This window comes from Peromyscus maniculatus, chromosome 1, assembly GCF_049852395.1.
Source record: "Peromyscus maniculatus bairdii isolate BWxNUB_F1_BW_parent chromosome 1, HU_Pman_BW_mat_3.1, whole genome shotgun sequence".
Taxonomy (NCBI): Eukaryota; Metazoa; Chordata; class Mammalia; order Rodentia; family Cricetidae; genus Peromyscus; species Peromyscus maniculatus.
The window spans coordinates 206,028,008-206,040,908 of NC_134852.1; the positions used below are offsets into that span (position 1 = coordinate 206,028,008).

The window sequence follows — 12,901 nt, forward strand, 5'->3', positions numbered from 1 at the left end:
GAGTCTCTCTGGGTATAGTAACCACACCTCAGGCAGGCCCATGCCCTGAGTCACTGGCCAACACAAAGTGAACTCAATGGTGTTCTGCAGACTTTCAGTGTCCTTTGCTTAGTCTGGGCATATTTTTGACTCCTTGGTCTTTTGCTTGTGTTTTGTGTGGTTGGGGGATTGTGTGTGTTTCTTGATCAGCAGCCATGGAAATCAGCTTGCCTGACTTACTGGGAGACAGCACCTTGGGGAAAGAGACAGCCAAAACAGAGGAGAGTTTTGATGTCTTTATTCACTGATCGGAAGAGGGTCTCATGAACATCAAGGTGGCCGTGACTGATGTACTAGCACCTGGAACGAGACCATCATGGAGCACTCAGTGTTCACCATCACTGGCCAGAGGGCACGGGTGCCTCCCCTTGTCAAGTCTTCAGCTTTGTGGGTCCCCTCCTTCTGGCATAGCAATTTTATTCTTGGCTCATTCTCAACAATTAAAAATTCATAAAAGACTGTTTGCAAGAAAATATCAAAGTGGGTAAGAAGAGTTTCAGTTCTTCTTAGTGTCTAAAAGTAAAAAGGGGAGTCGGGAGGAAGAGGTAAGGAGGAGGAAGTCGGGGTCCGCCGTGTTCCTTCCTTCCCCCAGAGCATCCTACAAAACGAGTGCAGGGAGGCGTCAATGCTGCTTGGAGACAGGCTCCGTCTCCCGGAGGAGCCACTCGAGAGCGTCCTGGCGGCCCTGAATCTGCAGCTCCTTCCCAATCACGTCCCTGCAGGTCTGGTGGTAACTGTTGAGCCAGTCACACTGCAGGGGAAGAAAAGGACACCATACTGTTACTGAAAAGCTACACAGGCCAACAGTGAGAGGCCCAGGTGCTAAGGTCACAGCTGAGAGGAAAGATGCACAAACCTTGTCCTTTTGCTCCCAGATTCCTGTCTGCTTCCCTGGGAACAGACAGGCTGCATTGCTTCTGGTGAAATGCTCCCTGAAGAGTGTAGTGTGCCAACCTGAACTAGCAGTGACTGTGAGGGAACCAAAAATAACCTGGCAGCAAGCCAAGGTACTAGGCTTCCTTGAGTGCAGCGCAGCTTGTAACCAGGGCTCCCCTTGTCAGGACACCTGGAAGCCACATCCACTGATCACGTCACTAAGCTAAAAGCTCCTTACCAGGCCATGTGGACTTAACCCAAACTAGCTCAGGGTACTGACCGACCTGAACAAACGTTGACAGCTATAAAGATGCCTGCTGAGACCAGACGCTCCTCAGCTTCCTGTCCTTACCCACTAAAGCTGATAAATGAGCATCAGCTAAGCCCAGGTGGCTCTGGTCTGCAGTTGTCTAGAGGATACAAAGCCTTTGGTGGTCAAGGACTACGGTTCTTCAGAGCAGCGCTGGACACAAGCTTGACTCTTAGCCCCTTGTGGATAAGCCACCAGAGCCACAGAGTTTTTTAAAAAGGATTAAACAGTAATGTTGGCAGAACTTGGTGCCTGGGAACTGCTAACTCCAGACCTGCTATCAGAAGGACTGTTTCGGGCACCAAGAGTGAAATCCTCTCCTGTTGGGAGTGGTGGGAAAAGGGAATGAAGAAAGTGAGGACAATGTCCATAGCATGGACTTGACCATATGCCTAACTGCCTTTGGTCTGGCTGTAGCAACTGAGCAACATGCTACTCAGGGAGGCTGTGTTTTCATAAAGGAGCTGGCCTCTGGGAACAGTCTGCACCAGGTACCAAAGCCTGCCCGAGAGACCGAGATGGGCACATAAACCAAAGGTAACAGACGGGGTGCTGCTGTCAACAGGCTCTGACAGAGCCAGGGCCCTAGTGCCCACTGATAAAAGCAAACTAGCCCTGCCACAGCTGGGCAAGTGCTGGGGAGGGTGTCAAAACTAGCGGAGCGCTGTGTGCCTGTGCTTGCAACAAAGCCAAACGGAGTTTTAGGCTGCCAGCAGTGGAAACAGCTCAGTATTGGGGGGTGGAGGGTGGCAACCTTGGGCAAAGGGGCACTCCTAACGCCCTGTTGGTTGAGGGCTGAGAGACAAGATAATGTAAAATGACTGAACAGGAACTGAGCAATACCCCATGGCCCTGATGTCTGCGGGTGACCGAATTCAAATCAGACTATGGTCCTCTGCTGCCATCTGGTGAGAAAAGGTAGACCTACTCCAAAGAACCCCTAAAGGGACAGTCAAGAGCAGGCTGATACTGAAGTACAATGATCAGGTATTTTAAAAGAACAGAGGACAAACCTCATTTTGAGCTACGACCACTCCTTCAGAAAAGATGGTGTCCTAGCCTATGAAGTGCTATACAAGAAAGGGGCCTTTTGCTAAAACAGTGAGACAGCACTCCACCTGGTACGTCAAACACTATATCCACGGAAACGTGCTTCTGACCCAAAGAAAGGGGAGCTGCCCACAACAATCCTTTGGTGATTTGGCCAGGCAAGGTATATAAATAGCCACTGGACATGGCAGATTCCAGTGGTCTGTGTCAAGTTTCACAAAGTGGGTTGTGAGTCTTACTAGTCAAACTCTTTCAGGGAAAAACAGCCTTGCTTACCTTTTCCTCATTCCCTAAATAAAGTGGAACATCACCTGGGACAAATATCTCCTGATCCACACACAGTCAGGGCAACTGTGTAACCTACTTCCCGGTCCTAAACTAAAGCCCTGGGCTTTCGAGAGCCTTGATGAGGCCCTGAAAAAAGTGTAGCAAGGACGCTGCAGGAGGCACAGGTCCCTGTGGGACACAGAGCTTCGAAGCAGGAGGCTCTCACGCCGTCGTGCGCTCACGCTCCCTTGCTCCACAGCGTTACTCCGGTGGGGTGGGGAGGGGCTCCTGGCTGCAGACAGGATTCTTCCCACTCAAGAGACACAGGCCACCAGGCTGCTGTGAGCCTGAGCATCCTGTTCTAAATCTACCCACAATCTGAACAAACCAGCATGGCCAGGCCCCTTAAGTGTTCTGCAAACATAAATGCACCACGGCACCATAATCAGAGAGGTGCCCAGGCACACAGGAAAGCTAAGCTAAACAGGAAGCGGATGGACTTCCTCAGTAACCCACATGTTAAGTCAAACACACAGGAGGCTTCTAGCTGGGTGAACCCCACTCTACAGCCTCCCTGGAGAGCATCTGAGTCCTCAGTTTCCCTCCTCTTCAGTGCTGAGGAGACACAAGCAGACCCCAGGGAAGATCCACCCTGCACCAGAAGTCACCAGCGCCCTGGGAGGGCCTGCGGCTTCCTTCAGGTGTCTGATCCCTACAGTGTCTTTGCGCTTTTCCTGCCCAGTGTGTTCCCATCAGTCACCTGCACCTCGCCATGGAGCTTATGTCCTGGCTTCCAGCTTCCTGGATGAAAACCTGCTTTGCTCTGGCTGGCTAACTGTTCCTGCCCTGTCCAGGTCCTGTCTCTTCCCTGACCTGGATCACCTGCCTGGTCCCTCAGTCGTTACTCCAGGTACTTGGCCTGCCACCTTCTCTGGCCTAGAGGCTTGGGGACTTCCTGTACCACCTGAAAGGTCTGGATCCCTCTAGCCCTGTGAGCTTGGTAAGTGAACCCCACGGTGCCACACAAGGTGCCCACAGCCATAACAGACAGACTGGGACGACCTCACTCAACTACATGAACCTGAGCTCACGACAGATCCTGCTTCTTGTCGCCTTAGTGTTTCCTGCATGGTCACATCCACCTGGCTCTCTGTAGGAAAGACAGATGGATGCGTGTTTGCTCAAGAGGACTCTGAGATGCAGCCCATGAGCTCCTGCTTTGACTGTTTGTACCCCAGGAGGTGGCGTTACTTTCAGAGGCTATGGAACCTTTAGGAGGTGGGGTCTATTAGCTGGCAGGAGTCGTCACTAACCACAGGTCCTCAAAGGTCAGGGACTGGTCCCTGGTTCTAGTCTTTCTCACTGCTTCCTGGTCCACTGAAACATGGAAAACCTCTGCTACACATTCCAGCCGTCACAAACTCGGCCTCAGCTCCTCTCACTCATGGAGCTGTTCCTCCATGCCCTCCCCACAGGATGGCCCCAAATCTCCTGAAACTGAGCCAAAGCAAACCTTTCCCCCAAAGCTGCTTCTGTCAGCTCCTGAGGACACAAAAGTAGCTGATGCATTGCCTCCGTGCACCTGAACAGGAAGAGTGGAGCTGTTTCTCTTGAAAAGCAATGGCCCACTGTGCCTACCCATGAGCACTAGGGCCCCACGGCCTGTGGAATGGGACTACCTCTGCTAAGAGCCCAGCACATACTGGCTACTAGTCCCAGAGGACTTCAGACGAAGTTGAACTCTAAATGGAACCATGGAATGGAACAGGGGATAGTCTCCATCCCTTACTAACATTTCCTCCAAACTTCCACCCCAAGACTCCCTGTTACCTCTTTATCAGTAAGAGAATCCACATCTATCATTTTCGTCTGGATGGGAACCAAAGTTAGAGGTTCAAAGGTCAGGCTTCCTCGGTTGTTGAAATTATACTGTAGGACAAGAGAGGAAACAGCAGGTTACACTCGCCTTTAGCACAGTGGATGGCTGAGCTTCCTCCACCAAGCCCGGCAACCTCAGAGAAATGTCTATGTGAGAGCTGACCAGTAGACAGCAGGGCACCATCTTCAACCAAGAAACACAAGGGCAGCTGACACCACTTCCCACGGCACTGCGGGCACACCTCTCAGTTACCAGGGACTAGCGGTGGTGCTAAGCGCTCCCACGGGGCACCTCCGTAAGGCTAATGTACGCTGCAGCGGAGAAGGTGAGCACAGGACATGAGGGTGTCCGGACTTGGGGAATCTCTGGTTTGGGTTCTTGAGATTCTACTTGGTATCAACCATCCAAATCAATTAGCCTATGTTGTCCTATTTACTAAGCTTTTTTTTTTCCAATTCTGTGTCTGTGTAAGAAGACAACTATCCACCATGTGTGTCCCGGGATCCAAGTCAGGTCTCCAGGCTCGGTGGCAGGTGTCTTTACCCACACAGCCCAAATCTCATGCTCATCCATTCACTACGATTTTTTTGTTATTATTCTTTTTTTGATAGTGCTGTAGACAGAACTCAGGACCTCATTTGTGCCTAGCCAGGACTCCACCACTGAGCTACAGCCTCTGTCCCTTTCTGGTTTTACAGAGGAGAGAAGCTTCTGGTAAAACCCCTGGTCTGAGGGGAAGGAAGCTCCATTTTGGCCCCACTATGGCACATTTTGGTTCCAAAGACACAAATATGCATCTTCCCACAGTAAGAGTAGGAAATCTTTAAGCAAATACAAGAACACTCACCTTGGTCTTCACGGGAACCACCAGAACAACATTCTCAATGCGGATCCCGAAAGCCCCATCTTCATAATACCCAGGCTCTAGAACAAAGAACTCAGTGAGAGGCAGCCCACCAGAGAAGAGAGGGGGAAGGGTCCGCTCCACCCCCACACACTGTGTACCAACAGGACACAGTGATGCGGCACCGAGGTCTGTCTGCAAACACTGGGTAATGTAAGAGAGCAGACTACAGTGTGTCCAGTGCGACCTTGAAGACAAACAAAATGTCTATAAAAGACCCTATTTTTACATTCTTATCCAGACCCAAATCACTCTGATAACTGAAAAAGGTTGTTGTCATTTCAAGATGACCAAGGAGGGAAGAGTTATTACCAATTTCCTTTAAAATAACTGAAACATAAGAAACATCAAAGAACTCCCATATGCCCTGTCCATGAGGAACACCTACCATCCGTGACAATCATGCCAGCCTCCAAGGGCTCATCAGAGAATGTTTTATAGCTGATGCCACAAGGACCCTCATGAACATTCAAAAAAGAGCCAACGCCATGTCCTGTTCCGTGCAGGTAATCCAGGCCAGAATCCCACAAAGCTGAGCGGGCAAAGGAGTCTAGGAGATGACCTGAAAGACAAAGGGACACCTGATATTCATGCAGCACTTTAGAGATTAGATGGATTATGTTTGACTTCAAGAAGGTGAAACAGAAACCGAAAGTTACTCAAGAGTCCAGATTTAAGCTCAGCACAAGGAAGAACTTTCTAACAACCGAAAATACTGAGAAGCCAGTCCGAGCTCAGTCTAAAGCCAGGGGATCATTTGCACCAGCAGGCTGGAGATGGACACCTTCTTGCAGATTAAGGCTACACTGGGTGACATGGACATTCCTTCCTGGGAGCTTAAGGTTTCAGAATTCTAAGCATGAGAGTCTTACAAGCAGAATGGCAGGCATGAACGATGAAAGGACCAAGTCTAAGGAAGGTAAGCAAGTGCCCACCGATGGCCAGAGCCAAGGCCGGGGTCTTGCAACTTGTAGTCCAACGCCCCATCCACCAGTGCTCGAGCAGAATACATCTCAAGTCAGGATCCCAGTGACATAAATCCAACAAGGGCCATCAGAGGAGGTGCTGGCCCACGCCAAAGACAGACGGGCGGCTGCCCACTCCGGGCCTGAGGCCTCTGCGCCCAGTTTGCACCACACATGTCAATCACTTCTGTTACTGGTCAGAGCTGACACCGAGAACCACCCTAAGCCTGGCTCTTGGGGATGGGGGAGGGTGGGAGGCACTCACTCCATGGGGTATCCTGCACAGCCTAGCTGGGCCAGAATTGGACTAAGACTGACAAAACAAAATGGAGGATACACTTTTTTCTACCCAAACTCAGACATGTTTGAACCATGAGCCTGCCATGTTACAGAACAAACCACCTACCTTTGGTTCCCGTCGGGAAAACAGCTGCGCTCACAGCTATGTGGCCTTTGAGGACATATGTGAAGCATTCCTGCCAAAAAAAAAACCCAGAAGGCGACTGCAGGAGACAGGCATTTTAACCCCACACAGTCTTCTAGCATTTCAAAACACCTCGGCTGTTAAAGTGTCTGGCGATACTACAGAGAACATCGAGGTGATTTCAAAAACAAAAACAAAAAACAAAAAACAAAAAAAATCCCCACCCAAAAAGCCCAGCCACAGTACCAATTTGCCAGAAAAACCTTTTTTTGTTTGTTTGTTTGTTTGGCTGTTTTTTTTTTTGGTTTTTTTGGGGTTTTTTGTTTTGTTTTGTTTTGTTTTTCGAGACAGGGTTTCTCTGCATAGTTTTGGTGCCTGTCCTGGATCTCATTCTGCAGACCAGGCTGGCCTCGAACTCACAGAGATCTGCCTGGCTCTGCCTCCCAAGTGCTGGGATTAAAGGCGTGTGCCACCGCTGCCCGGCTGCCAGAAAAATCTTGAAATTAAACTTAAAGCAGCAGGAGAGAGATGGTCACCCGGGCCCTCCCTTGAAGCACTCTGACACGCTGTCAGGAAGATGTGAGATGAGGTAACATTTACACCAGTCAGCACACCCTGCAAAACCTTCATGACTGAGACACCTCAGCACCAGGCCAGCCACCATTCACAGGTGGCAGACCCTGGCCTGGCAGCCAGGCCTCTGGGCTTCTCACCACCATGCAATCCTCAGGGGCTTGCAGGGGGCCGGGAAGGACTGACACCCGAGCCTCCTCTATCCAATCACAGCCAATGGATCCTGCACACAAGGCCCAAAATCTTCCAGGTGGGGTGGCTGCAACTGGCAAGGCCAGAGCACCAAGCCCGAGAAAGCTCTCCAGCCACCTTGTGACAAACACCCTTTCCCTCAGACCCAGCACTCTGAGACCCAGCCTGTGCTGGCTGAGCAGACGTCAAGGCTCCCAGAGCCTCATGTGCCGCCAGGAGGTGGCCCCTGCTGTGCCCGCATTTACAGACAATGAACACTTTGTTCAAGGCCACAGAGTCAGTACAGCAGAGATCTAAGCAGGGGCCAGACCCCTGGCAGGGAGCGCTCCACCTCACAGCTCTACGCTACCTTTCTAAGTGGTCAGAGCAGAAACTAAACAGTGTCCATCATTCCACAGTCCCTTGAGAGGGGAGCTGTAAAGCGGAATGCTGACCTTGAGAAACAGCGAGGGCGGCTTTCAGAGTCCAGACACTGCTGACAAAGCGTGCCTCTCACCGCCCCTCCCTTGAAAGAGAAGGCCAAAGCTATTTGAAGTGAACTTGGGCTGCTTTGACCTTAACAGCATGCTTTTAAGTTTCCTCCAAATGTCTTACCCACCAGTAATTAATTACACAGATCTCATAAAGCCGATAAGCCTGACTCCACAAAAATGAGCGTTTTACTACCCACTTATAATTTTTATTTATTTATGCAACCCCTTTTGAGAAAAGCAGTGTCTTTTTAAGAAGGCAGAGAGGGCCTGGAGATTCTGTTTCACATTACCTTCTCATAGGCCGTAGGGGTCCCAAAGTGCATGGTCCGGGTCACATCTGTGGTTCCGTCCCTTTCAAAAGTAGAAAAAAAAAGTTTTTCCAGTCAAAGTAACCTTTTCTCAACCATGAAACAGATGGGTACGTGGAGAAACTATAAACACAGAGCTGGTGGGAAGAGCATGGGAAACAACCCACTGTGGAAAACCCCTTTGCCTGAAAGGTTAAGAAGGTACCATTTGAGCCATCAGCCCAGCTCCGCCCAGAGAACTGGAAAGGTGTATCTGTCCTAACCCTCCCATGAACTGACTGTGGCAATGGGTGCACAACTTTACATAAAAACTGATTTTATACTTAGAGTAGGTGAACTCTGTCTCAATAAAATTGTTATAAAGGATAAGGAAAAGTGTGAATGTAAACTTGGCTTGATAGAATAGGACTGGATGGGCCCTGACATACATTATTCTTGGTACATACAGTGAAGCTACTTCACGAGACAGCCATCACCAGGTTATGACGAAGAGGGCAAAGACCATGTACACAGAGGCTTGTAATAAGTACTTGTAGCAAGAAAGGCAAAATCCATTTCCTGCTGCTGGAGAGCAAAGGGATTACCGAACCGAGACCCTAAAACTACCCAGAAGCCTCTCTTAACATACACTAGTTCACATTAATCACACCAAAATATAATTTCCAGGATCTTCCCATAACATTCCGAAGAGAGGGGAATTTATGCTATGACCAAGAGATCCCCACGCAGCCTAAGGCCAGATGCAGTCACCGGGAACGGGCTGAGTCCGTGTAACAGCTGGCCTCCAGCTGCAGTGGGGAAGGCGCCTTTCTGTGCACACAGTGCACACGCTATCTACCCTGGCTCCTCTCAGGGCTCAGCAATGAGATGGGAGCGAAGTTCAGCTTTCTTCTGAGGGAAAAAAAAAAAAATGCTAAAGTGGACAGCTGTAAAAGAGGCAAGACAAGTTCAGAAGTGGAGGGTCAGTCAGGCCCTTATTTCACACCCTCACATTCAAAATTAGCCCTTACTTCCCCGGGCCCCAAGGCTGCTCCAAGCAGGAGCTGGCAACCACTTTCTGGGATGGAGCAGGAAGCTTCCCAGGTTCCCAAGGCCTCGCTTTCCTTCAGTTCTTATTTCACAATTTACCAATTTACAGCCAAGGACTACACAGTTCCATCATCCTTCACAGGAACAGCCAACTGGGCTTTTTCAGTGAGAGGTCAAAAACGAAAATAAGACAGAAACCATCCATCCGTGGCCAGCGAGGGATGGGTGAGCAGCTGGGTGCACTCAGCCAGACTGGCACAGCTTATCCAGCTCCTCAGACTTGGGCCTTGAACTCAGTCTCAAGTTCTACAGCAGCCCCGGTTTACTTACTTGTACTGAGCACCCGAGTCAATGAGGTACACCTCATCCAGGGACAGGGTCCTATTCGTCTCAGGGACCGGCCTAACAAAGTTAATAAAAAAATTAGTTATTCCAAAAATGTGATCACTTGGCAAATCTGAGAAGGTATGAATATTGTAAACTATTCTTTTTTTTTTTTTTTTTTTTTGGGGTGTTTCAAGACAGGGTTCCTCTGTAAAGCCCTGGAGGTCTTAAAACTTGTTCTGTAGACCATTCAAAGACTCTGCAGCCTAGCCTCCCAACTAAGGAAGTGGAACAGAAAAAGGATCAATGGTGCTGGTGTCTAGAACAAAAGTATTTGAGAGATGACTTTAAAAGAACAATCGACAGAACCCAGTGTGGATGCAATCCTCAGAAGGCTGAGGCAAGAGGACCACAAATTAAGACAAGCCTGAGCAACAGGGAGGCCCTACCTCAAACAACAGACAGACAGACAACATAAAAACCCTGACAAAAGAAGCAGTGAGTCTAAGCGTGGGTTCCAGGGATGGGAAGTAATCAGCCAATGTCCATGACAAGCTCACTAGTCTTAGGGCTCCAGACCCTCCCAAGAATCTCTGTGCTAAGAGACCCTACCTTCCCCTGGGGAAAGTAGTGGGTAAGGAAACTCTTCAAAGATCAGGAGGTTCTTTGTGAAAAGTGACCTACCTTCCCCATCCCATACTCTAGACAGTACCAGTGTGCTGGGAAATGTCCAAAGGGAAGACAGCTGTGGTGATATTTTATTTGTACTGAAATGTTATTTTAATTTTATGTTAATGAATAAAGTTGCCCTGGGGTCAGAGCTATTAGAGCCATAGTAAGAGCGTGGTGGTTAGAAGAGCTAGGTAGATTTCTGTGTGTTCAGGGATACAGCCAGTATTGGAGACATACGCCTTTAAGACCTGGAGGGCGGTACTTACAGGCAGTGATGAGGCAGTCATGTGGTTGGGTTTACAACCAATGAGAAGGCAGAACAGAAAGATTATTTAAACAGGGACACAGGAAGTACCTCTCTCTCTCGGGGAAGCTAGGAGCACTGCAGGAGGTAAGATTTTATCTCTGAGCTCTGACCTCTCGGCTTTTCTCTTTTACCTTGGCTCTGTGTTTCTTATTTTAATAATACGATTGGTTACATCTACATCTGGCGCCCAACGTGACAAGAATCCATTAAAAACTGCTTGGGGCCGGCTCCCTAGCCGGAGCAGCCGGCTCCCTAGCCCCGGCCCAGGTCTGCTTGGGCTCAGGCTGGACTGTGAGCTGCTTGCTTAAAGCCAGTGCTACAAACAGCTCAGGCCTGCCCTGCTAAACAGGGCCCCTGCCTGTAAAGCCAAGCCTTGACTCGGCTCAAGAGGGAACAAGTGGCTGGCTTTAAGCTTTAGCCGGCTACCCCTTCGCTTTCACTTTCACTTTCGCTTTCACTTTCGCTTTTGCTTTCTCTCTGTCTCTCTGTTTCTGTCTCTCTCTCTCTCTCTCTGGATTCACACCTAGGACACTAGGTGGCTCTTTTGAAATTCGCTCGGATTTCTACTGTTCTACGCAGATTTGGTAAGTCATAAAGGAAACTATTTAAAAGACAAATTTTTTCCACATTTAAAAAAATGGGTTTCCTGTGTACATTGGAAGAAAATTGGGTTTTGTTTGAAATTTTAGGCAGTCTGACAATGGAACAACTATATGAAAAGATTAGTATTATGGGAATTATGCAGTTAATCACCATGCTTATTCTCATTTTACTATTTAAAAAGATAGTCGATTTAAGTGCCAGGATAACAGCTTTAGAAAAACCTGTTAATTTTAACAGTGAAGTTGGTTCAAGTTTGGATCATAAGGTTACAGAAAGAAAGCCTGTTTTCACACAGTCATCCTTAATTTATCCTGTAACCGTACAGCAGATGCCTGATCAAATGGCTACACAAAATATCTGGGCTCCAATTGAACTGATGGATTTTAAAAGGTTTAAGGAGGCAATAGTATCTTATGGCATGCATTCCCCATATGTAAAGCAAATGTTAAACTCTTGGTCAACATATAATAGGATTATACCACAGGACTGGCGGGACCTTGCACAAGCTGTTCTGGAACCCAGCCAGAGAATTCAATTTCTAACGTGGTTTAAGGATGAAGCTAGAAACGTAGAAACACAATGGAGGGATAAAGGAATACAAGTTTGTCAGGATCAGCTTATTGGAGAAGGCCAATATGCTTCAATACAAACACAATGTTTATATGATGTTCAAACTGTAATTTTATGTCGAATGGCAGCCTTGAATGCATGGGACAGAGTTGATGAACCAGGAAAAAAACCTGAGTCATTCACAAAGGTTATGCAAGGCCCAAAAGAATCTTTCACAGATTTTTTAGAAAGACTGGCTTCAGCAGTAAACAGAATGGTCTCAGGATCAGAAGCTAGTAAGGCAATAATTGAAGCTTTGGCATTTGAGAATGCGAATGCAGCATGCAAAAGAATAATCAGGCCGTTAAGGGCAAGATCTGCACCTTTGGAAGATTGGATTAGAGAAACAATTAATGTTGAGGCTGATGAGCATGATGATACGTGGGTAGGAGAAGTAATTTCAAAAGGTTTGAGGAGTGTTAGATGTTTTGGGTGTGGAAAGCAAGGACATTTTAAAAGGGACTGTAAACAGGTCATTCCTAGAAGCAATGTTTCTTCAAGGAACAATGGCAACAGAATGCCCCTTCCTTCTGGAGTATGCAGAAGGTGTGGTAAGGGAAAACACTGGACCAACGAATGTAGATCAACAAAGGACAGACAGGGTAATCCTTTGCCTCAGTTTTCGGGAAACTCCCGGAGGGGCCTCATGCAGGCCCCCATAGCAAAACCAGTTCAAACCTTTCCTGCAGCTGTAGAGGAAATCCCTGCTCTGAGCGATTAAATAACCAAATGACTATTGGAATAAATCATGCTGGTCAGGATGATGAAAAAGAGAGAATAGAAAATTCAGGAGAAAACATAAAGAAAATTTTTTGGCAAACTTCTATTAATGAACAGAGACCAAAATTAACGATAAAAATAAATGGTGTTTTGTTGTCTGGTCTGGTAGACACAGGTGCGGACATTACCATAATTGCACCAGAATTTTGGCATCCAGCTTGGCCTCTTCAAGAGGTAAACGTTCAACTGTTAGGAATTGGGACATTATCTGGAGTGAAACAGAGTGCAAGATGGCTGGAATGTATAGGTCCAGAAGGACAGAGAGGAAAATTAAAACCATATGTCGCTAACATAGCTATGAACCTGTGGGGTCGAGA

General features: G+C 48.1%; 1 protein-coding gene across 9 annotated transcripts in view; it reads right to left on the reverse strand.

Moving 5' to 3' along the window:
* Window positions 1-262: 262 nt before the first annotated feature.
* The window catches only part of Xpnpep1 (X-prolyl aminopeptidase 1), a 58,649-nt gene continuing 46,010 nt past the window's right edge, over window positions 263-12,901 (reverse strand). For all 9 annotated transcript variants that reach the window (XM_006992307.3, XM_006992309.4, XM_015985929.3 and 6 more), the window contains 7 exons: window positions 9,620-9,691; window positions 8,243-8,303; window positions 6,697-6,766; window positions 5,714-5,887; window positions 5,269-5,345; window positions 4,373-4,471; window positions 263-790 (listed from right to left, as the gene is read on the reverse strand). In XM_006992307.3, the coding sequence (XP_006992369.1) occupies window positions 662-790; window positions 4,373-4,471; window positions 5,269-5,345; window positions 5,714-5,887; window positions 6,697-6,766; window positions 8,243-8,303; window positions 9,620-9,691 (682 nt within the window). In that variant the 3' untranslated portion in view covers window positions 263-661. The remainder of the gene's footprint in view (window positions 791-4,372; window positions 4,472-5,268; window positions 5,346-5,713; window positions 5,888-6,696; window positions 6,767-8,242; window positions 8,304-9,619; window positions 9,692-12,901) is intronic.